General features: G+C 41.5%; 2 protein-coding genes and 1 pseudogene across 4 annotated transcripts in view; 1 reads left to right on the forward strand and 2 right to left on the reverse strand.

The window, feature by feature from the left end:
- Positions 1-14,666, reverse strand: part of Nsmce2 (NSE2 SUMO ligase component of SMC5/6 complex) — a 251,778-nt gene extending 237,112 nt beyond the window's left edge. Inside the window, exon 1 of the mRNA XM_004837962.4 lies at positions 14,536-14,666. The gene's annotated coding sequence lies outside the window, so the exon portion shown is untranslated. The remainder of the gene's footprint in view (positions 1-14,535) is intronic.
- Positions 7-7,401, reverse strand: LOC147830260 (enhancer of polycomb homolog 2 pseudogene; annotated as a pseudogene).
- Positions 14,667-14,704: 38 nt separating the features above from the next.
- The window catches only part of Washc5 (WASH complex subunit 5), a 56,785-nt gene continuing 46,163 nt past the window's right edge, over positions 14,705-25,326 (forward strand). For 2 of the 3 annotated variants that reach the window (XM_004837968.4, XM_021252142.2), the window contains exons 1-5: positions 14,705-14,864; positions 22,178-22,484; positions 22,946-23,091; positions 23,745-23,829; positions 24,551-24,651. In XM_004837968.4, the coding sequence (XP_004838025.1) occupies positions 22,296-22,484; positions 22,946-23,091; positions 23,745-23,829; positions 24,551-24,651 (521 nt within the window). In that variant the 5' untranslated portion in view covers positions 14,705-14,864; positions 22,178-22,295. The remainder of the gene's footprint in view (positions 14,865-22,177; positions 22,485-22,945; positions 23,092-23,744; positions 23,830-24,550; positions 24,652-25,326) is intronic. The other variant, XM_021252153.2, reaches the window with a different exon arrangement.

Consider the following 25,326-nt stretch of genomic DNA (forward strand, 5'->3'; position numbering starts at 1 on the left):
CTAAATTTTCAAAGACAATAACAAGAGTTGTATGTCAGAATAATTGCATACGAAAATGGCATAGCTATCGACATTCATATGAATGCATGCAATACTCAGGTGTCATATTACCATCTACATTTGGTAACCCTCAAGAGGGATACCACAGCACTGTACCATAATCTGGGCCACCAAACACAGATACACTGGAGGTATGGCGAAGATAATTGTCCTCATTTTTTAAAGGAAGGAAAATACCCTCCTCCAAAAGATTCCTTGACTCTGAAGAATTCAGTAATACCCCAATTCTTAAAAGTATAAAACATAAATGGGATAGAAGTAGACTAATCATGACACACTTTCCTAAAAAATGAAAATAATAAGCAGTAAGGTGACATTTTGAAAACCTAGAATTTTAACTTATCTAACTTACACACACTTTAAATTCTGAAAATTGTGGAAAAATATATATGTTCCTGGCAGTTCCTCTGGGTTCTAACATTTATAAACTTGGTGAGACCCCAGATTCAGTGAAAGCAGCATTTCTTACAGACTTCTTATCTTTTGGTAGCTCATCCATTGTAACAGTTCAGTTATTACTTTCATATTAAACACTCCCTAATCTATATCTTCAACTACTAACCCTTTAAGATGTGTACCCTTAACATAAAGCTGCCTACAAAAAGACATCTTTGTTGAATTCAGAACCCATCTGAAATTACATCTACTGAAACCAACTAGAAAAGTGGAGAGAATTCACACAGGCTTTTAAAAGGGTGGTGGGGCTGTTCTAAGGCTGTATGGGAGCAGAAAGGCCATGTGCTTGGAATCAGATAGACAAAATGAATTGAAGCTGCAACTTTACTGCTGTGTGACCATAGACAAATTGGTAAGCTTCCCTGCACCATCCTGAAAGGGAATGGGAAAGAATAAACACAGCGTGCTATCATCCAGTACACAGCTGAGCATGGGAACCTGTCCTCCTGGCCTTCCTTCCCTAAGTAGGCAGCTGGGTAGTATCTCCACCACTTCCTTCTCTTCAGGACTACCATCTTTATTTCACACCTGGACCATGACTATAGTTTTTCAATTAGTCCTTCCTTCTGAATTAGGTTCATTTATTCAGTCCACAAACAGGTTGAGAGCTTTACCATGTCAATCCTTACACTCATTCAAAAGCACAAGGTAAAAAGCACAAGAGCACAGAGAGGCATAAGATGCTAATTTTTATTTCTGAGTTGCCAGCGTCTAGTATAAACATTCACAACACAACTCACTGCAATTCAAATAATTCAGTCAACAAATATCTAGTATGTACCTCCTTAAGTGCCAGGCACTTCTCTTAGCATGGGAATGCCAGTTTTTAAGATGACCACTCTTAAGACTTTCATTTTCAAGCTGTTTTTTAATTCTACTTTGATGAAATCTACCAAGCACTATTGTAGGCATTAGAAATATTCAGCCTCTGCTCTGCAAGGATTCAGAGATGAGAAGGGGAGACAAATATATGAATAAATAATTAAAACATGGGAGTTACTGGAAAGCGGAGGCATATATGAAGAAGTACTTATCTCTGCCTTAGGAGACCACTGAACAGTCTTAAAGGATAAGGATGAAGTCTAACGATGGAGGGATGATGGGGAAGGGCATTCAAGCAAAGGAATAAAGGAAAAAAAATAGTTGCAAACAGTATACAGCTCTCTAGACAGCTACTTGCCTTTTCCTGATTACTGGGGGAAAAATATTCTTTTTAGGATTCCTCTCTACAAACATCCAACACCTCTTCCTCCAACTTCATCTGGAGCTAAAGACCTCACTTCATATTTCACAGAGGAAACGGGCAATCTAAGAGATGCCTCGATCCCATCTGCTGCCCTCAGTCCTACATAGTACTCTCCCTTTCCTCTCTTTGAAATTAATAAACCGCACCTGGTAGTTAAAGTTACCCGCTAAATCCCATCCCTCTTCCCCGCTCGAGGACAATCTCCCAGTATTCTTTCTCGCTGCTTTTCTGCATTACCAATGTTTCCCCCTTAGCAAACAAATGTACTGTTACTTCTATCCTAAAGAAAACACTCTCCCACCATCCCCCCTGCTGCCCACCTTTTCTGTGCTCACTTTCACTGTAAAACCCCTCTACACCTTTGTCTCCAAATCCTCTCCTCCTATTCTCTCTGGAACCCATGGCTACTAGGCCTCCATCCCTACCACTTGAAGGGAATGGCTCTTATCAAGGACACTAATGTAGTCCTTCCCTCTTGTGACCTGTATCAGCAGGCTTTGACAGTTTGCCTCTCCCTCTGTCCCTAGTACACTTTTTGAACTTGCCTATCTTCCTGGATGCCTCTCATTCTTGGCCGCTGCTTCTGCTCCACCTCCTCGAGCTTCCTATGTTAGGAGGGTCACAGAATTCAGAACCTGGACCTCTTTTTCTTCTCTACCTGTACCCAAATTAAGTACAGCCCTGCCTCAGGGCTATTTCTGTTATCTCTGCCAGGATACTTGTCCCCAGACATCTACATAGCTAACTTTTCCACTTCCCTGAGATCTCCCTTTAAATGTCACCACACCAGTAAGGCCTTCCCTGAATACCAGTAGTGGTTAGGATGGGGTGTCAACCTGAATGGCTTTGGAATCCACCTAGGGGATTGGTAGAGCACAATTCTGGGAGTCTGGATGGGTCAAGGAGATGCAGCCTCAGGGGTCTGTCTGGTCCCTGGCCCCTTCTCTCTGCCCTATTTCTCTGCTTTGCTTCCCAGCCACCATAAACTAAGCAGCCTTGCTCCACCATCCTTCCATGGTGATGTTGCTGCCTTAGAGCCTGCTGGCCATGTAATGAATCTCCTGAAACCACAAACTAAACTAAACCTCTCCTCATTCCAGCTGTGAGTATCAGGTACTGTGTCCCAGGGATAGGAAAGCGACTAATACATACCCTACCAGTCTCTTAACACCCAGGGATTCTTACCCTCCATCGTTTTATTTTTCTTCACAGGAGGCACTGTACTGCCTGACAACATTCATTTATTTATTATGTTTATTGTCTCCTGTCACCAGTTAAGACTATAAATTGCAAAGGAACAAAGACTTTCTGTTTTGTTCACTACTGTACTCTCAGCACCTAAAACAATGTGCAGTACACAGCAGCCACTCAATAAAGGCTTGCTGAAAGAATGAATGAGTAGAGTACCGCATATATACCTCGAGCATCTAAACAGTGCACTTCTCCCTCCAGACTCTTAAAATCAGTGTGCTCGGGCTCAGTGATCTGATCATCTTTCTTCCCCATCCTCACCCACCTACCCAGGACTCTAGCCAGGCCTCCCAGCTAAGCCCATTCCATTTAAGTATATCAAACACCTCCCTCTCCTCTTCCCTAACTACCTCCCAACCTATTCCTTTTGCAGCCTGCTCCATCTTACCAAATAGAAACTCCAACCTTCCATATCCTGAACCAAAAATCTTGATTTATACTTGACCTTTCTCTCTATCCTAATTCAAACCCATCACAAATTTTGTCAGCTCTGCAGTCAAAGTATCTCTAGAATTCAACCACTGCAACCAATTCTACCCCAACCACCCTGATTTAAGTCAGCAACTCTTACCCCGTGGGCCCTGACCAAGCAGCATCACCATCACCTCTAACCCTGTGAGAAATTCAAACTCTCAGCCCCCAACAATCTGTGTTTTTTGTTTTGTTTTGTTTTGTTTTTGGTACCAGGGATCGAACTCAGGTCCCTGCGCTTGCGCAGCCGGCAGCGAAACCACTGAGCTAAATCTCCAGCCCAACAATCTGTGTTTTAACAAGCCCTCCAAGTAATTCTAATTCTGACATATCTAAACCGTAGTGTACTGTATCAGAGCCATCTGGTAGGCCTGCTAAACACTGATGGTTGGGCCTCACCCCAAAATTTCTGATCCCATTAAGTCTGGGAGGGAACCTAAGAATCTCCATTTCCAACAAATTTCCAAGTAATGAGATGCTGCTGAACCAAAATTCACACTTTTTTTGGTGTTTTTTTTTACTTATTTATAATAAATTTATCACATAAGGCAAATTGCTTCATACTTTACTTCAGTAAAATGGGGGGAAAAGCTTTCTCTGAAATTGGCTCTAAAGTTGTCTTAAGTCCTTAATAGCAAGAAGATAACATCCAACTGTAAGCAGAACGAACACAGTCATAATATATATCAAATCAAAATTATTTCCTTTATATAATCAGCAATGAGTAACACCAGAGGTAGTATGGCAGAAACGAGCACGGATCCTATCAGGTCACAACAAATGAGGAAATTAAATTTATTTTTTTCTATGGTTTGGACCATAAATTGCTTTACACATTTAGGATCTGAATAAAAACCACTCTCAGCAGAAATTGTGGCCCATTGATTCAACTGACATACCAATTTACAGCTTTCGGGACTGGTAAATATCATTTATGTGGTGTGTCAGTTTTAAAGCCAGTTAAAACAGAGTCTTCGGATAAAATGTAATCCTTGAAAAATTTTTATATTGGCACAATTTAAATGTGCTAGACACATAATTTTTCCTAGTCTGTTTTTTCTGTGTAATTTTTTTTATAAACTGGTATTAGAAATACACAATCAAAATATATGGAAGTGAATTACTACATTAAATTCACATGTATTGATCCTTCCTTTTCCCCTGCAGTAATAGAAAAGACTATTTTGCCTTGAACTTCATATTTGACAGTGAAATGCCACTACAGTATTACCAAAAAGTCCATCTAGTCAAATTGTGAAACAAAATGAACCAAGTGAAAACTTTACAGTACCTTTAGAAAAAAATTACAAGAATTTCATTTCCTAGCTATGAATCTTTAACTTTTTAGACACAAAGTTGGATTTATTTTTACAAGATACAAAATGTAAACATGGCAAAATAAATAGTTAAAACAAGTGATGCAGGATCCCACTTCATGCTCATGATCCTATTAAAGAATTATTTTTTAAAATCCAGTCAGTTGCAAATCCAAGTGCAAAAGCATGATGATGAATAGCTACTATTCAAGCAACAGAAATAATATTGATGATACAAATAAACTATTTTACAAGATAGTGATTTTCCCAATTTTACAAAATATACACCATATATATGGATTTAACATCCAATAAACTGTAGTCCGTTTAGGGCCATTGTTTCACTCTGTAATCCACAGAGTGTCGCCTTTTGCATTCAGCTAGAATATGAATGACTGTATACCATCCACACAGGTCAAAGCCACATGTTTTAGGTTATGTCACTTCCATAGCTACTGTTGTCTCTGCTATTCCATTTAAACCCAATCTTTCTGGTTCATGGTTCTTTCTTGCTATGCTGCTGATGGCACTACTGGGAGTAACCTGTGGCACTGTCCATACTGGCAGCAACTGTGGCAAGTTTTAAGGCTGTTGGCGATGGTACTTAAGTCCATGTATGGATATGCACATTGACTGGAGAAACACTGATGTTACTAAGGTGCACTGCATTTGTCAGGAAGGAATTGTTCATGGGAAGTGTTTGAGGACTGCTTGTGCACAATGCTGGGATTACATGGCTTGTAGTAGTGTGGCCAACTGTCCTTACAAGTTCTACAGCTGAAATCCCTGGGCTGGATGATAAAGCCATACTGGTGGAGTATAATGTTTTAGAGATTCCTGAAGGCTGAACAACACCATTTATGCTGTTGTGGCTGGTATTCTGTTCTTTGGCTACCTCACTGCGACTTGGAACAGGTGCACTGACCACTGCAGATGCAGCAAAGTGGCCACTGGCTGAGTCAAGTGTTTTAGACATACAGTCAGAGGTGCTTGAGCCCTGTGCTTTTGGATGCGTCTGTTGCGAGGAATGCTGAGATTGCTGTTTTTGCTGAAGCTGAGAAAGTTGCTGCCTTTGCATTTGAACTAACTGCTGCTGCTATTCTGAAATTGTTCTTCTGTGATGCCCTGTTACTGATATGCCATTCTTGCTGGTTTTCAATAAAGCTACAGATGCTGCAGAAACTCTTTTATTGTTCACAGTCTGCCCTGGTTTTCTTGAGGTACATTCTTCACTATCACTATCTTGTAAATTTAGTAGCCTTGGCTGGAAACACTGTAATTGACATGATCTGATATTGCTTAGTGTTTCAGAAAGGGACAGTCTATTTTCACAAAGTTTACTGGAAGCATTGGTCAGTGAGATAGTAGAACAAAAGTCTATAATTTGGGAAGGGCTTTTCAGCATTTCAGGATCTGTTTTAGAACTGGGTCATGTCCTGTGGATATTCAGTCCATTATGACCCTTCCACCTCTGCCAATTCACCTCCTTGCAAATTATACATCTTGGCACTGTAAGTGTTGTAAGGCAATGCCTATACCTCATCTTATCCAAATCTGCCAAATCTGAATGTTCACATGTATGGTTAGCTTAGTCCAAACGAGCCGCATAATACCGGCATCCTCCCTGCCTTCTGAAAGCACAGGTTCTTCTTCAGGTTCTGAAACCAGGGATGGAACCTGTGGAAATTCATCTGAGCTATGAAAGTCATACTGCTTCATGTCACTCTTACTGATCACAGGCAATGTCTCAGGAGTGGGCTGCTGAGATGTTATCAAAGCCTCTGCTTTCGGCTTCTTTGAGTACTTCTTCTTTTGAGGAACCACCTCAGAAGCCTCTTCTTTCAAAGACAAATGATAAGGCTGCTTTGTTTTGCATTCTTGAACTTTGTGATGATTTCCATTATGAAGAGATGCTGGAGTGGTAAATAATTCCTTTTCGGTCTACTGATTTTCACCTCATTAAGGATTTCACCTCCATAGTCTCCCAAATGCTATCTTCTTTCCACAACTTCTAAGGTTAAGTACAGTAATTCTTGTTTTGTTTTCTCTCCTCTTAATCATTTCCAAAATTGTTATGGCTGTACTAAACTCTAGTCTCAGTTTCAACATCTTTTCATAAGAAGCTTCATCATTCTTACAATTCTTTTGAGTTTGCATTTTCTCTGTTCTTCTCCGAAAGGCAACATAAGGGTCATTGTTTGTAGAGCCATCTCTCTTCTCTTGTTTTATCTGAGGAATGAGGGACGGCCCCCTGAAGTTTTTACGTTTTCTCACACAGTAATCACATACAGCTTTAATAAGGCAATCACCTTCATTTAGCAGCAGTCTTGCTTCTTGAAGTGTTACAAGCTGATTAGAACTGGCTTTTTAAAGTCTGTCAATCATAATTTCAAACTGCAAAGGCTTAATTTCCATCTTTCTGTTAAGTCTATTTAATAAGGTTTCATCTTCTGAATCCATATCATAATCTGGTTGTTCATTGTCTAGATTAAAAGCCTGAATATGAATGAACTGTCTGGGCTGTTTAAATTCTCTCTTGTACAAGCGACTATAACAGTTGATGTTGCTCTCTGCCTCAGGAACAGGAATGACCATGCTTTTTTTCTCTCAATACTTGCTGTGTTGAAATGGCTCACTATAAATGATGTTCCACAGTGGCGGCGAGTGATCCTGGCAGCCTGTGCAAGAGCGCGCCCATCTCAGGGGATGTGCCCCCAAATCACACTTTGAAATCCAATATTACACTTTATCTGGCCACTGGTAATCCTTTAATAATAGCTCAGGGTCTTTGCACTTGCTAGCAAAACAGACCCGGATGCTAGTAATCAAGGTAGACAGTAAAAAGGACAGATTGGTCTTGTTTGGGATAGTGCAAGGAAGTGTAAGCACAGGACAAAGAATCAGTCCACATGGGCCTGAGGGTCATCAAATAGGACTTTTAGCTTTACATATTTTTGAAACTTTATCTTAAAAGTCAAGACCTGAAGCAAATATGGCAAAATGGTAAAATGATGTTAAAATCTGGGTGATGAAACAAGAGCTCTTGTTATGTTATTTTCTGAGGTTTTAAAAATTCACAACGGGCCGGGGATTTAGCTCAGTGGTGCTGCTGCCTGCCTTGCAAGCACAAGGTCCTGAGTTTGATCCCCGGTACCAAAAAAAAATCCACACCAAAAAAAGAAAGTATGAATATAAATTAATTTTTAAATGCACATTTTAATGAGTACTTATTTACAATTTCCCTTTATTATATATCAGGCAAGTTGAGTCACATAAATACAATATAAATACAAACATATCTGACAAGATGTAAAAATACAAATTCATGAAAATCACGGTCAAAAACTAGGAATTAAAGGGAAAATTGAGTACATAAAAAAAGAATATTGCTATATAGGATTCCACATAGTACTATACTTTTAACGCAAATGTGGCTATAAACTTCCTGATAATCAAAACAATAAATGAAACATACTGTTCCTATAAAGAAAAAGTATGCCCACTAACAGAGTAAAGAGACAACCCATAATCTGGGAAAAAATACTTACCAGCTGTTCCTCAGACAAAGGACTACTATCTAGAATACATAAAGAACTCAAAAAAAAAAAAAATCAGACCCCCCCCCCAAATTTAAAGACCCAATTCAAAAATGGGTATCTAAAATGAACAGACACTTCTCAGATGAAGAAGTAGAAACAGCAAATACATATATGAAAAAATGTTCAACATCACTGGTAATTTGTGAGATGAAAATGAAAACAACACTGAGATTCCATCTCACTCCGGAAAGAAAGGCTGCCATCATGAAATCAACCAATAACAAATGCTGGCGGGGCTGTGGAGAGAAAGGAACCCTTCTCCCCTGATGATGGGAGTGCAGACTGGTACAACCACTGTGGAAATTCCTCAAAAAACTAAAACTAGAAGTTCCATTTGACATAGGTATTTCCCCTTCTTGGTATCTTCCCAAAAGAATTAAAAGCATCATACTGCAGCAATGTATGCACACCCATGTTTACAGCAGCACAGTGTGTAATAGCTAAAACTTGGAAACAGCCCAGATGCCCATCAACTGATGAATGGATAAAGAAAATGTTGTTCTTTTATAAAATGGAGTACTGCTCAGCCATAAAGAAAGATAAACTTGAGACATTTACAGCTAAATGGATGTACCTTTAGACCATACTCTTAGGTGAAATAAATCAGATACACATTGTTTCTCTGGTGTAAGAAACTGAAAGTGTAAATGAGGACCAAAATGTATAACATATATTAGGAAATAGAAAATATTCAAAGGGGAAGGGGGAACTACGGAAGGGAGTGGGGGGGGGGGGAAGGGAAAGGAAAAAAAATAAGAAAAGAAGGAAAAATAGAAACAAAGCTTTTGTAAATAAGGAGGGATGGAGGTGTTGAAGGGAGAGAAGGGAATGGGAAAAAAATAAGAACCAAGATGTTATATACAGGTACAAATTCCCTATGATGAACGTGATCATTATGTACAACTAAAATGTACCAATAAACTTAATTTTTAAAAAAGGAAAGCAAAAGTATGCCAAGAAGTCAAGAAAAATAAAGCTTTCTGTGGCAATCAGGTAGTATAAATCATATGAAATAATTTAAAGTTACATTGAAAAATATTCTCAATAATATCCTTACAATGCAGTAGCAAGCTTCCTAGGACTTTTTCTTTAAAGTATTCCTCAGGGGAGACTGGGGACAAGACATTTGTGACAGAGCAACCAGACAGGTGCCTACCAAAGCCACTCAGAGAGCTACCTAGATACCACATTTCTCAGCCTACCTTTCAGTTAAGTACATAGCCTATGACTGCATTTGAAGTGATGGGATGTGAGCCATCTCCAGGGTGAGTCCATAGAAACCAGTTTCCTCTTTGACAGTGTGATATAGGCAACCACAGTGACTTAGGATCCTACAGTGACTTAAGACCCACAATGGAGAATTATTAGAAGGAAGGAGGAACCTAGGACCCTATGTCACTGCTTGGAGTTAAACTGCTCACCATCCAGGCTTCACATATGAAAGAAAGAAACTTCAACGTCCAGAGGCATTTACATTAGAAGTTTACCTGTTATAATGCCAATGAATCTCAAAAGCACAATCCTGCAAAAAGGACTAAAATGACATGGTTCAAATATGCAGTTTTCTAGTCAGTCTTGATTCTACTGTAAGTCTTAGTTGCCCACAGCAGTGCTGCCTAGTGGAATACCCCACAGTGATGAAAATGTTTCACAAGCTACACTATCCAATTTGATAGCCACTAGGCACGTGTGGCTATTGACTACCTAAAATGTGGCTAGTGTCAATGAGGATTTCAGTTCTAAATTTTATTTAATTTTAATTAATTTAAATAGCCACACATGACTATTGGGCATCAGAGAGCACAGTCTAGAAGCACAATTATTGAAGTGCATTTTATGTGTGTGAACCAGGCGATAAATAACAAGCAACAAAGCCACAGATAAAGCATATCTTCCTGGAATCTCAATTTTACCTAATGATAATATGAAACATGATCATATTGAAATAAACATGGGCTATATGACACAGTAGGATTTGCAGGCAAGAGAGTCTAAAGGGTAAACATGTAGCTTTTGGAGCCAGACCGCCTGAGTTCAAAGCCTGGTGTTGTCACTTAGTGGCTAAATGACTTGAGACAAACTGAGTAAGCTCCCCATGCTTCACCTTCTTCTTCTGTAAAACGGGTCCCATTATGGTCTGGATGCAGTCTGAGTGTGTCCCCTAAAGTGCACTTGTTGGAAACTTGGGCCTTAGTGTAGTGATGTTGAGAAGCAGTCGAAAGTTTAGAGTTGGGCCTACTGAGAGGTCTTTGGTGGCATGAGCTCTGGAGGAAATTAATGCAATTCCCACAGAGCCAAACAAGATTCTGTGAGAATGGGCTGTTGTAATGTCACAGCGATTTTAGATTTACCAGAGACACAGGAAATGAGGAGCGCTCAAAGAGGTGGAGGGAATCAAGCTTTTTTGTGTGGGCAGGTTCAGAAGAGTCAGTCACCCCAAACTCCAAGCTCCAAAGCTAGGAGGAATCAGGGTCCTTATACACTTGTTTGGGCGGGGGTGGGTTAGGAGTGAGCTGAGTGGCCTTTTACAAAAGCAGAAGTTTAGCAGTGATGCTATCTCAGGGTGCATTGTGGTTAAAAGGCAACAACATTATGTTTGGGGTGGGGCCGTAGGGCGAGACACTTGGATGTGGTTAACTCTCAGGGTCTAGGGCAGTGGTGAGAGCTGGCAAAAGCAGAAAAGAAAAAAAAATAGGGAGGGGCTCATATTACTTCCTGTATTACGGGAGCCCAGCACGTCCCCTAAATCCCTTTCCTGCATGCACTCCTGCCATTATGATATCATTGGCCATGAGGTCCTCTCAAGAGCCAAGGAGATGTTAGCATAATGCACTTAAACTGCTAGACTATGAGCTAACTAAACCTCTGTTCTTTATAAAGAACCCTGTCCCAGGCATTTTGTTACAGCAACAGAAAACAGACTAAGACAAGTACCTACTAAGGGATTGCTTTGAAGAATAAGTTAATACATACTAAAACACACACACACTTAAGATCAATGTGAGCAAATATTATCATCATCTTCAGCATTACCACACTATGTGCAACAATACAGAATAGTCATTAAAACAGAATCTGCACACAGATCCCTAGCAATTCCATCCAGGCCATTACACTTTGAAACTGCATATGCTTAACTTCTCTATCTTCAGTTTTTTTCCAGTTTAAGAAAAAATCATTTCTATTTCCTATTTCACAGCATTACTGTAAGAGTAAATTAAATTTAGTAGTTTTCTCAAATTTGATCTTAAGAATTACTTGAAACACTTACTAAAAACACATACTTACAGGCATGATCTCAGACGTATTGAATCAGGTCCCTATTTGAGACCCGAAGGAAACTTTTTATGAGGCATCTCCTAGGATTCTCAGAATCAGACAAGTACGGAGACCACCAGGATGACAGTGTCACCCCATACACACACACCCCTGCCAATCCTTATGTTGAAGTCCTATTCCAAACACAACAGTACTTGAACATGGGGCCTTAGAGATACTTAGGCTTAGATGATGGGATGGCAGCCTTATCAGGAGAGACACCTGCAATCTCTTTCCCCCATGTGAAGACTCAGCAAGATGATGGCCAGCTGCAAGCCGAGAAGAAAGCCTTCCCTAGGACTCAACTGTGCCAACAACCTGATCTGGAACTTCCAGGTTTAAGAACTATGAGAAGTAAATGTTTTTATTTAAGCCACTCATCTAATGTATTTTGTTATAACTGCCTGAACTAGAATAGAATATGCATCAGGACTAGTATAAGCCAAGAGAAACAGAAAGTATCTACCACACGGCAGCTATCCTATTTGTTTGAATAAATAGCCTCCAAAAGGCTCATGTGTTCAGAGGTGATTATATAATGAGGGCAATACACCTGACTTGCTGTGAGGAGTGGGGCCTGATTGGAGATGGGTCACTGGGGGCATGACCTAAAAGGGTGTATCCACCTCCTCGGCTCATCCTTTCACTCTCCTGGCCACCATAGCAGGAGCAGCTTTCCTCAGCTAGACCTTCCACCGTGCTATTTTTGCCTTGGAGCCAGCAGACTATGGGACTGAATCCTCTAAAAACTATGAGCCAAAACAAGCCATTTCTCCTTTAAGTTGTGGATTTGGGTATTTTGTCCCAGGGACAAAAAGTGACTAAGACATTCTCCTTACTCCAATAAAACTTCAGGCTCACAGAGAGCCAAGGGGAAAAAATTGTCCTTCTGTAATTCTGATTTGTCTCACTGGAAAAAAAAAAAGGATAGATACCTTTCTCAGTTCCTTCCAGTAAGCACAGCTGAATGTAAGTCAAAGGCAACCCCTTCTTTCTCTGACTATACCTTCCTTGATATGACGATACTATTTTGTAGTCAGTGAACTTTATTAACCATTGCTACCGTGCATGTTCTCAGTAGTTCAAAACAAACCAACCCTCTGTCTTAGGAAGACCCAGACCTCAATACTTGCATTCTCTCTTTCAAATGAAATTCACAATGTTGGTTCAAAACTTTATTCACCCTACTTCCACCATAAGAATATTTTCACTTCTCCATCTATTCAAATCTTACACATCTGCTAAGGTCTGCATGTTTTGTGCCCCTCCTCCCCAGATTTATATGCTGAAACCCTTAAGCCAAGGGTGATGGCATTAAAGAGATGATGAGATCCACCTTCTTGAATGGGATTAGTGTCCTTCTATAAGGGTTGCTCCAGAGAGCTACCTTGCCCATCTAGCACGTGAAGACACACCAAGAAGATCTCATATATGGGGCCAGGGATTTAGCTCAGTGGTTTCGCTGCCTGCCTCGAAAGCGCAAGGTCCCGAGTTCAATCCCTGGTACAAAAAAAAAAAAGATCTCATATATCTCATATATGAATCAGAAGACAGGCCCTCACCAGACACCAAATCTGCAGGCAGCTTGATCTTGAACTTCTCAGCCTCCAAAATTATGAGAAACAAATTTCTATAGTTTATAAGCCACCCAGATTACGATATTTTATTATAGCCATCCAAACAGACTAAGACCCTTCCTTCATGGCTTAAAATTAGTGATTCTCAATCGAGGAGATTTTACCCCATCCCCAAAGGCTATTTAATGACATGTGGAGACATTTTTGGATGGGACTGGAGGGGGAGCACCTACCAGATTCTAGTTGGCAGGGGGCTAGGGATGCTATTAAACAGCCTACAATGCACAGAACCTATATGGCCCAAAAAGTCAGCAATGCATTGACTGAGAAACATTAATTTAAATCAACCTCATGATGGATCCTTCCCTAGGTAACACTGATCTTTCTGTTTGGAGACCTGTAGTCTAGTTATGACAAAGTTGCACATTTCCTGAGTTCTTCCCTAGCATGTTATTTGCCTTCCTGACAACCCTGTAAGATTCTCTGTAGACAGAGCTAATTATCAATGAAAATATAAAAATACTTCTCTACTGTTCCATCTTCTTGTGTTTCTGTATAGCAACATGGCACACACACAATAAACAATTTACAGACAATATGCTGACCTCCTTTAAATCCACAGTGGCCTCGTATAAATCCAGCCAGAGCTGTATCTCCTTTTTGCACAAGCCAGGATACATCCTTCTCTCTCTCTCTGAAGCCTTCACTTATTCGTTCTTGTTCCCTCCCTCGTGCCACCATTATTAGACACACACACACAGGGGATTTCTAAAACCTATCACAACTGTTGCTCACATGTGCCACTCTTAGCTAGAACGCTCACCTACTCTGGATATAAAACAGCTCCTCATACAAAACAGGTGATCAATAAAGACCTGTTGAGAGTTGTGAAAACGACAGCAATAACAAACGTTAACACTTCAGGTTCCCGGGGATTCGTTGCCAGTACTAGTTTTCCTGTCAATCTACACAAGAAAAAAATCCGAGGCCCTGAGAGTTATCTGAACGGCCTGCCGCACCCCAGTTGAAACCAGATTCACTTTTATGGAGGATTCTAGGTCTCGCCCACACTCTCGGGACGGAGAGGGGCGAAGGCGTCTCGGCGAGCGGGAGGAACGGCCCGCTTCAGCAGCGCGGGGGAGCAGGGCTGGGCCGCCCCCCCCCCCCCGCCCCGGGCGGACAGCCCGCAGCTCGGCGCCGCCCCGCCAGGCTCCCAGCGCCACCTACCGCTCCCGCCTCACCTGGACGCCCGGCCCGTCTCCGCCCGGCGCACCCGGACTGGGGTCGCCAGGACCCCCGCGGTTCTCCTCAGCCCGAGCCGGGGGCAGTGGCAGCGCGGGCTCTGCCGTCATCAGCCGGCGCTGCGAGGGATCACGTGGCGCCCGCCCCGCCCTGCCCGCCCCTCGGTCACGTGTCCAGGCAGGGAGGCAAGGCGGAAGCTGGTCCGGCCCGCTCTAGATCGGGGCCGGGGACTGGAGCTGATCCCGCGGGGAGGACGGTGGGCCCGGAGTGGGGCCCCGCGGGCGACAGCGGCCCTGCGCGTGCGCCGCAGACGCGGCCCAGCTGACAGGTGAGTCGCGTGCGGGCGCCCGACCTTCGCGTCGTCGTCCCCTTCCGTGACCCCACGGGGCTGCGCCAGCCGAGGCGCCAAGGCGCGGGCTGCGGCTTCTCGTGCCGTGGCTTCGCGTGCTGTCTGCTTGGAGGACCAGGGAAGGGGGACTTCGGGCCTCTCGGGACTGGGGCTGCTGCCCTGCTCTTCACACCATTTTGCACACTCCTTTGGCGCTTTAGGAGCTGTCTTCAGCTGCTTGACCCCCGTTTGATCCTTGCAAGTTTCGGGGAGCAATGATGAGTGGATGTTGTGGTTCGTCCATTTACTCCCCAGAAAACTGAGTGGCTACTGAGGGTTTCTACATGGGGCCTAGTTTGAATTCTAGTTTCATCATGGGCAAGTCTTTTCTCCTCCCTTGCACCTTAATCCCCTCACCTGTGATATAGTGGTGCCGAAGTCCATTGCATTTTGCAGAGGAAAAAAGTGCCCGGGTCTTGATTTCTCTGTGCTTGCACAGGAAAAGAAATGCACGGAATTAGTAATGAAACCGAGTCTCTTGATTCCAAGTATGTGGAGTTCCCCCAACTTAGACAAGGGATAGTGAGGGAGAGGGCGTTGAGGAAGAAGTGTTACTGCCTTTGCCCACAAGGACGGACACCTTCCTGAGTTGTCCTTCCACTCTTTACCAGAATTTGTGAATCAGACTAGAGCGATGAGGTTCATTTCAGAACTTTTATGGCAGAGATATGCTGCTTACGCTTATCTTGATCAACAACCATTGTATTTTGTGATAATGGATTTGTGGAGACCAAGAATTTCCTTATTTATGCAACTGAGGTTTTGTGAAAGGATAAAAATACTGTCCTCTGAATAGGGCCAAATTTTTTTGTTCTGTACTTATTTAGTGTGATGATTCCAGCTTCCTTCTTCAAAGCATGTTATCTTTTGAATAGGATCACTTTCCAAAGTGAAAATCACGGTGCCAGGCCAAATTCCTAAAAATGAAATTATTGTCGCTTTATAATTTGATGAAATCGGATGAGCTCTCTGGTTGCATTCCATATTGGAGCTCATTCAGTATAGACTATTTGGAGAAGTCTAGCCATCGAGAGTTTGCTTCATCCTTTGCACCAAGCAGCTCTGAAAGAATGATTTAATATTCTTCTACAGCATTTATTTGCCCCTTATTCTAATTTTTTAAGACTCAACTAAGAACACCTTGTAAAGCCCTCTACCTAGATCTTGGGTCTTTGCAACATGATTGAATATCTTTAATGACCATTACCTATTTGATTCTTTTCTTAAGGCCCAAATTTTCAGCCAACAGTGAGACTATTTTCCAAATTCTCCAGCAGAGCAGTACTTGTACAAGTTGCAGAAATTCAGCTTGCTGCATGATAAATATAACTAGTCAGGGTTAGGAGGCCTAGCACATAATAATGTAACTAATAGTGTAACAAAGGAATATAAGTGATTTCCTTCAGTTAATCTGGTTTTAGTATATTCAGTCTTCAAAAGCATAGCAAGAGATGCTTGCATTATTAGAGAAAACTAAAGTGTTCTTCAATAAGCAAGGCAGTGAGTTCATGTCACTGCAAGTGTATTAAGTGTAGCCCCCGTTTTGGTTTTACATTAAAAAAAGACCCACATGGATATTTTTTTTCAGAGAATTGTACATGAGGTAATCAAAGACTCATGACACTGTTTTTACTATTGGCAAACATGTTTGATTACTTTCTTACTCTCCTAATGTTCTTCTAAAGATTAGGCGCTGGGGATTTAGCTCAGTGGTTTCGCTGCCTGCTGCGCAAGCCCAAGGACCTGAGTTTGATCCCCGGTACCAAAAAAAGATACTATAGTATAATTCTTCAGTAAAGATTTAGGATTAACGTAAGAGATTGGCGCACAAAAATTTTGGGTTATGTCATCATCCCAGGCCTGAGCTTCCCTGAATGTGTACCTGCAGATGCTGTGTGTCTGTGATGGGGAAGAAGGCAGGTAATGCTTCACTTGATGCATTTTTTCCAGGTCCCCTTTGCCTACCTTGTCCTAGTGTCCAAAATCCAGTAGTAGTTATGGTACCTGTCAAAGCAACAGAGGCCATACATGGGGGGAAAAAGGAAAATGATTTATTCAGAGTTCTGAGTGAGTAGAGGGCCCATTTGCCTCAGATCCCCATCCTCTGTACCAGTGGGTTAGGGTCCTTTATAGTACGGAAGAGAGGGAGGGAGCACAGAGAGACCTTGCGTTGTCGTGTCCAGCCATCTTTGGTTTACTCCTCTTCCTTTGGAAGGGAGCCTGGGCTCCTGCCTCCTGAGCCATCTGCCTCTTTCTTCTGTCACATCTTTAGGCAGAGGGGACCTAATGTTGGTTATGTGCTCAGTGGGAAGAATCTGGAGAAATTGCTTAGCTCTAGAGGAAAAAGCTTATCTTTTAAAGCTCCATTTTGCATTTCCAGCTACAATTATACCTCCTAATCCTACCCTGGCCTTGTTTTCATGAGTCTGGAGTTTCATCCTGCTCAGGCTTTCTTGAGTTGTTTGGTTTAAGAGGACCTCCGTAGGTGACTTTTGTCAATTGTCCATTATTTCCCCCTTTTTCTCCCTTGTTTCCCAAAGAAGACCATATGAGTGCAGAAAATGAAATGGAATTACCTGAAATTGAGCCTGGTTTAAGAAGCAGGTATCACAGAGAAACAAAAAGGACTTTTAATGATTTATGCCTTAATGTGCGTTAATGGCTAGCCTTAGGAGAAGCGTTTAAGGCAGCTGTAGTGACTCCTCAGCAGTCTTTACTCTCAGACTCTGACCAGTCCACCTCTGCTCCTCTCTCTGTCTGTCCCTTGCTCACTCTGCTCCAGCCACACAGCCACCTTTCTCTCCCTGAAGTATGTCAGCACGTTTCTGCCCGAGGCCCTCTGCACTTAGGTGTAACCTCTGTGTGGCCCACCCTTCTCCAGAAGCGGCTCATTCTCTATTGCTGCACCGCTAACGTAAGACACCATGACTGCAGACAATGAGCAGTTATTATCTCACAGTTTCTATGATGAGGAATCAGGTATGGCTTAGCTGGTTGCCTTTGGCTCAAGGGGTCCTAGAAATTTGTAGTCAAGATGTGAGCAAGAGCAGTTGTCTTTGTTTGTTTGTTTGTTTGTTTGTTTGTTTGTTGAGACTTGGTCTCACTATGTAGTATGGGCTGGCCCTGAACTCCTGGCAATCTTCCTGCCTCAGCCTCCTGAGTATTGGGATTACAGGCATGTGCCACCATGCCCAGCACCCCCTTGTCATCTCTACTCAAATATCATCTCATCAAAGAGCTGTCCCAAACTACTCTATGTAAACTAAAACATGTTGCATCCTATAGTCTGATTTTTCTTCACATAGTATATAGACTTCACGGCAGCGGGGACTTAGTTCTAATTAGTGCTGTATCCTCAGATCCTAAAATAGTGCTTTGTGTATAGTAGGCATAGGGTACATATTTGTTGAATGAATGAATTTATATAATTAGAAATGCTCTCACCAAATAATGCAGAGCCCAGTTAGCAGTGGGTAAACCATAAAAGCGATTCATTTAATAAGGATTACAAGAATAGACGGTTTCACAGTTGAATCAGCAAGTCAGTGACATTGATAAGAATTTAGATTTTTTTCTATCTATCCACACCAATCTGCAAGTTCTTGTCTTATTTCCTGGGCTTCTCATCTCACAATGAGGATCTTGAAAAAAGCATTGTTAAAGGTTGTTCTCTCACCCTCACTTCTAGTAGTTCTAAGGACGTAGTTACCTGTTCCCAAAGCAAAAACAAAGCAGCACAATTCTAATAAGGGAAATTTAATAATCAGTGGAAGCAGCTGAAAAATTGGAGGTAAATGCACAGGGAAATGGAAGACTACAATACAGCAGTGCCTGCACTGCTGTCATTGCACAAAAGCAGTAACTGTATCTCTTACCATGATGGGAAATGAAGTATCATAGAAACAGTGTTGTCACTGCAGAATGGAATCTGAGCTTCATAACAGACTACCCCGAGACTTTCTTGCCCAAAACAACAACCTTTTATTATTGTTATTTATCGTGATTCTGTGGCACAGGGCCCAGAGGGCACGACTTGTCCAAGGTAGCCTCTTCACTTGCCTGTCCAGCACATCCACTGGAAGGCCCGGATCACTGGGGATAGAGCGGAACTATGGAGCAGGTCACATGGCAGCACCCAGTGGTCACTGCCTGCAGGCTTCCGTCTTCTCTTCCACCTCCTGTCAAGACATCTCCCTCCTCACTGTGCCCCTCCACTCTGTAACCCCTGTGCTCTCTCTCACAGGATGGGTAGACACTACACGGCAGCAAGGAAAGCCATGCTGCCAGACTTGATCTGGGACTTCGGGGGCGGGGGCGCGGGGAGGGCTATGCCTCCCCGATGCACCTTGGAGTATGAACTGACGAGAAGGCCAGGGATTGCTGGGCACTGTCTGTGGAATCCACTTATCGCAGGGCAACCAGAGAATGGGTTGGGAAGATGACCTGTACAGGGGAGGCACATGGCCTGACTGAGGAGTGTGCTGGAGTCCGGGGGAAATGGAAGTCAGCTGATAAAACAGATGACCTACTTCCAGAATCTGCTGAAACCTTTTTAAGCCCGAGAAGTTAGTGTTGTTGAGTCTCTTGCTCCCCTGTCTCGCCGCCCTGGGCCCTCTCCCCTCTCCCTCACTGCTGCTGTCTTCACATTGGCGTGGAGGACCCCAGGCTGAGGGGAAAGCATGCCATGAAGCAGTGTCGGTGGCTTGTCTCTGAAATGCAGAAGATGCTTAAAGCCCTTGCCTTAGGAGAGGACTGGACGTCTGGACGCGTACACCAAACAACCTCGCACGTACTAACAGTTTTTGTATAACTTAGGTCCCACCCCAGTGAGGTCTTGGTCTTTTCCTTTTCACTTGGCTGCAGCCTCCCCTTCTCTCCCTGCTTCTCCCTACATCAGATCTCCTTCCTTTATGTTTTGCTCTTATTTGCGTACACATGTGCAGGTTTCCCTTTTTTATAAAACAGAACACCCTCCTCACGTGTTTCTGCATGTTATTTTTTCCACTCAGTAATAGCTCTCAAAAATCTTCCAGCTTAATTAGCAAAGCTCTAATTCATTCTTGTTAATAGTTGCTTAAATTCCTTTTTCCTTCCAAGTGGGCATTTAATTTGTCCCTAAATGTTGGTCCTGCTGCTAGAAACATCCTTGGACCTATATCCTTCTATGTTAGTGCTTATTTCGAGGAGACAGAATCCTAGCTAGATGAAAGAGGGTGTGTTTTAACTTCAGAAAATGTCACTGGTCCACTTTACAAAAGGATTAACAAATTACATATCATCAGAAATGTATTTTTCTAGTTTCTGTCTGGAGCAAATCTTACTATCTTTTAGCCATTGCCAACCTATAAGTAAAATGATTTGGGTAGTTGCTTTAATTTGTACAGTTGTCATGTGAATTACTCTTCCCGGACTATCCCCTTTGTTCTCTTTGTCCATTTTTCTGTTGGGCTGTTGGCTCTCTGCTAATCAGTTAGTGAGATTCTTTGTGTGTTTAGAAATCAGTCCTCTGTCTGCCTTGTGTTTCAAATCTGCCTTCCAAATCCTTTGCCACAGAAGAGTCTTCAAGTGTTAAATGCTATAATATGTCTGTCTTTGTACCTTCTGGTTTCCTTCTTGATCCCTGAAAGCCTAGAAGATACCGAACTACTAAAGATCACCTAAGGTGTTGGGCCAGGGATTTAGCTCAGTGGTTCCGGCGCCTTCCTCACTTGCGCAAGGTCCCGAGTTTGATCCCCGGTACCAAAAAAACAAAAAATCACCTAATGTGAACAGAATTCCTTTCCCAACAGATGGTTAGTAAGGGCTCTTACTCACAAGTGAAAGTTTGTTACACTTATTTCTCTATTTTGGCCACCTGCTTGAGCATTGCATCCCTGTCTTCTTTGATTGTTTTCCTCCCGGACTTATCTCCCCAGCGGTATTACAAGCAGCTAGAAGAAGCAGAGCTACCTCACAATCCTCTTATGCACTTGTCATGCAGAGATAAATATTGTTAACTTACTGTGTATTTGCTGCAGTTTTCTGCAAAACCAATCATCATCTTCTCTATGATTCTGACTTCACATCAGAATCATCTGGGTAGCTTTGTAAAAATAAGACCCTTAAAAAAACCTATGACCTATTGTATTGTTACGGCTGTGACTCATGCGAATGAGGTGGGGCTTCTTCAGAGGCAGCTGGATCTAGAGTATGTGATGTTGGGATTGATTCATGGTGCAGTGCGAGGCTCAAGGGCACTAGGATTAAGGATGTGAGGCTACCTGCCATAAGTAGCCTGGATGAGATAAAAAGTGCAGAAAGAAGACGCTAAGTTTCCTTGTTGCTTTGTGATGCCTCTCTGCCCGCCATGAGCTATTCTCTGCGATGCCACCCTGCCTTGCAGCCAGCCAGTTTTGGACTGAAACCTCTACACACTGTGAGCTAAATCAACCTTTCCTCCTTTAACTTTGGGTGTCGGATATTTTGTCTCAGCAACAGGAAAAGTAACTAAGACACCTATGCATCAGAAGCCTTCAAATTCTAGGGGATTCTGTTAGGCAGCTGGGCTTGGGAACGACTGAGCTGGAAGGTGAGTTTCTTAAACATCTTCATCTCCAGTCTGGCTTAGAGACACTCGGCCTGAGTGATAAGGTGAAGATCAGTCCTTGCTTCATGAACTTTCATGAGAATGACCTGATAACAGTAATGTGATATTTAGTAAGCTGTGCTCTAACCATTCTCAGTGCATTGGAATATAAGACAAACAAGTAATTCATTCTGTAACAGCATCAGACACCTAAGTGCTGAATTATGTGAGGCTTTTGAATCAGTCATTTTCACAGAATTTTGAAGAACCCAGCACCTACAATTTTGAAAGGAATCTTGGACAAGTTTATACCTCAACCCTGTGATTCCCTTGGGCAAATGCCTAAAAATGGTATACAGGGATGTAACTCTGAGCTCTGTGGATAGTGTTTGCAGTTATTTGCTAATAACACAACAGCTTGTGCAATTTGGGCACATTGGAAATACACACACACCCAGCGGCCCCTTCTCTCTAGCTCAAAGATGGCCTGTGTCTTGCCTTTTGTCATGAAGATGGCCAAGAGAACTAGTCCAGCAAAACTACTCCACTGGAAAACAGGAAGCGTGGAGAATAAATGTCCTTCCCCTCATGTCAGAACTCAGTATTTGTTTTATGTTTCATTGAGAGAAAAGTGTGTTTCAAATGTATATGCACATGCTTCTTTAAGAAATACTGTTTTTGGATACAGGTTTTTGATGGAGCAGCCAGTCAGCCCGAAGCCCTGGTTTCCTTTAATGATCTATGGAGCCCAGCTCTGACGCAGTTCATCATCCCACCATCCTCGTGCAGACCAACTGCTCGGCCTCATGATGTTGGACTTCCTAGCCGAGAACAACCTTTGTGGCCAGGCAATCCTGAGGATCGTTTCCTGTGGCAATGCCATCATTGCTGAACTCCTGAGGCTCTCAGAGTTTATTCCTGCTGTGTTCAGGTTAAAAGATCGAGCAGATCAGCAGAAATATGGAGAGATCATATTTGATTTCAGCTACTTTAAGGTATTCTCCCTCTCGAGCATTTGTACTGCTGTCTTTTCTATGCAAGCATGTTTTCTCAGAATCGTGATACTAAGAGATCATGTGATTATAAAGAAAGAGGTAAAAAGAGGCAAGCTTTTGAATCAAATTATTATCAGCACCAACCTCAAAATAAGATAAAGGCATTGAATGGAAGCCCTAAGAGAACATCATCACATTTCAAACAAATAGCTTTGGCCTAACATATTTCACCTTGAACTACTTCCCACTTAAAAGCATGCTAATCTTAGTTACAACTCAAGTACATTTCTTTCTGAGGCATTTTGTATCTAGGCTTCTGTCATCTTCATACTTTCTGTTGCTCTGCTTTAGATTTTTGATACATAGGAACATAAGAACAAAATTTTAGAAGACTATTTAGAAATTGTTTCCAACATGGCTGGTTTTATTGATGTTTTACATAAATGTGTTTTTCTTCTTAGGGTCAAGAATTATGGGAAAGCAAACTGGAAGCTAAGCCAGAGCTACAGGATTTAGATGAAGAATTTCGAGAAAACAACATAGAAATTGTGACCAGATTTTATTTAGCATTTCAGAGTGTGCATAAATATATTGTAGACTTAAACAGGTATTGATTAATTTAGAAATAGTTTATTCCATTAGTAAGTGGTGGAGGATAAGGGACCTACTAGATTCAGCTGACTAGAACATAGACATCTTTCTGAATTACTATAAAATTTACTCATTTATACCCTACATAGTTGTCTTTTCCTTCCTTGTATACTGGTCTTCCTAAATAGTTTTGAGTTTTATTATAGCTCCTTGATCTTTTGAAGTATCTTAATAAACTTGGTTGGACCAAGTCATATAGCTTTCAGTCTTGTAGTTTGTGATCATATTCTGATGTATTATACAATATTTATGAAAAGTGAAAAAAAATAGAACTTGTATTTGTAGGTACCTTTCTGTCACCAGTTCTTAAGATCTTGTTATTTATTAATCTTTAAACCAGCTAGTCCATGTTCTTATGTCATTACTGGTAAGACAGTTATAATTCGCAATTACAATTTGAAACTAACAAATTTACTTTTACTTGGAGCAACCATAAATAGCAGCTGTGATTTAGTTCGTAAGATGCTATGATTCCTAAGAGCGTGAAAGACCACAATTAGTTAAAGCCAGAATGCCTAGTATCTTGCATTATCTTTTAAAAATTTTTCCTTCAAAGATGTTAAAGTTTCTATTATGCATTAATAATGTGTCATGGGGTTTTATTTCTAGATACCTAGATGATCTCAATGGAGGTATTTATATTCAGCAAACCTTAGAAACTGTGCTTCTCAATGAAGACGGAAAACAACTTCTTGTAAGTAATAGTGACCATGTAAAATAGAAATTCAGGAATATGAAATTCAGCAGCACTTTTTTCTTTAAGACACAAATATGTATAGAGTACCATTCTTTAAAGAGACACAGATACACTGATAACTATCTTCTAATTGGCAATCCATAGCTGAGTTTAGGACATACTGGATTTGAACAAAATTACAAATGAATAAGAGAATATTCGGAGGTTATAAGCTCCTATGTAAGAATTCTATCTTCTTTACTTTTGCACCTTTGACATCTGGCTGGTACCTACTACATGTAAGAACTGTTTATTAAATACCTAGATCAGCTGAGTCAGGCCTGGTGGTGCATGCTGCAATCCCAACACTTTGGGAGGCAGAGGCAGGGGGATCATAAGCCTGGCCGCATAGTGACTTAGAGGAACCCTATGACAAAATAGAAAGGGCCGGGGATGTCACTTAGAAGGAAGGCGCTGAACTCAATCCCCTGTACCCCCAGGGGAGTAAATAAATAAAGGCTAACTGAAGATAAAGACTATAAACTATAAGTTTATTTTAAACAAAATTTCAAAGCCCACTCTGTATAGACATTGAAAATTCTTTGCAGAAAACCTACATTTTCCTTGAAATATAAGACTTTTAGGAAGAATGCAACTAAAGTAACTTTTTTAACCATTGTTAACTTTGCTGTATACAAATATATACCCCAAAGTTGATCGTTGTCTTTTCTCTTTCTAGTGTGAAGCACTGTATTTATATGGAGTTATGCTGCTGGTCATTGATCATAAGATTGAAGGAGAAGTCAGAGAGAGAATGCTGGTTTCTTACTATCGATACAGGTACCCCTGGGGTAGGCCTGCACACCCCCCAAACCATTGCTACTAGTGAAATGCAGGGTGTGTTTCCACACTGCCACTGAGAATATCAGCATATGGTTTTGGATTAGGAGTATAAGGCTATCTTTCCTGGACATAGCATAGGAATGTAGCACTTATTCTGTGTTATATAGTATAGCTATAGATTATATTCCATAAAGCCTCTATATTATATAGGATACTATATACCATAGTATAGATTATTAGAGATGTAGAGATTACTGTGTCAATAATGGAAACTCAGTTTTAGTAAAAGGAGTCTGAATTCTGAATTTTCTTTACCTTGAAAATAAATTTAAAGAATTTCAGAAAATATAATGAATTTGGTTTTGGTTTTTTTATGTTTTTTAATATAACTCCTTGGCAGATACAAAGACAGATGAGCTTTCAGTGGTCATTTTCAGGCTGATAACTTTGAAACATTGTCACTGAAGATCAATTTGCAAGGAATTCTTACCCAGGTATACATAAATACAAAATCAAAATAAGCAGTCCTGCTGTCTATGTCCATATAAAGCTGCGAGGCTGCAGAAAGAAGGGTCTTGAAGACAGGACCTTACTAACTTTGTAATTTTAGTTTATCGAATATAGGTTTTCGGTTTGTTGAAAGAGTAGAAGACTAGATACAAGGTCAGCATC

Source organism: Heterocephalus glaber, unplaced genomic scaffold (assembly GCF_053883595.1).
Source record: "Heterocephalus glaber isolate CG9 unplaced genomic scaffold, H.glaber_assembly_v1.0 deba00000281, whole genome shotgun sequence".
In the NCBI taxonomy this organism is placed as follows: domain Eukaryota; kingdom Metazoa; phylum Chordata; class Mammalia; order Rodentia; family Bathyergidae; genus Heterocephalus; species Heterocephalus glaber.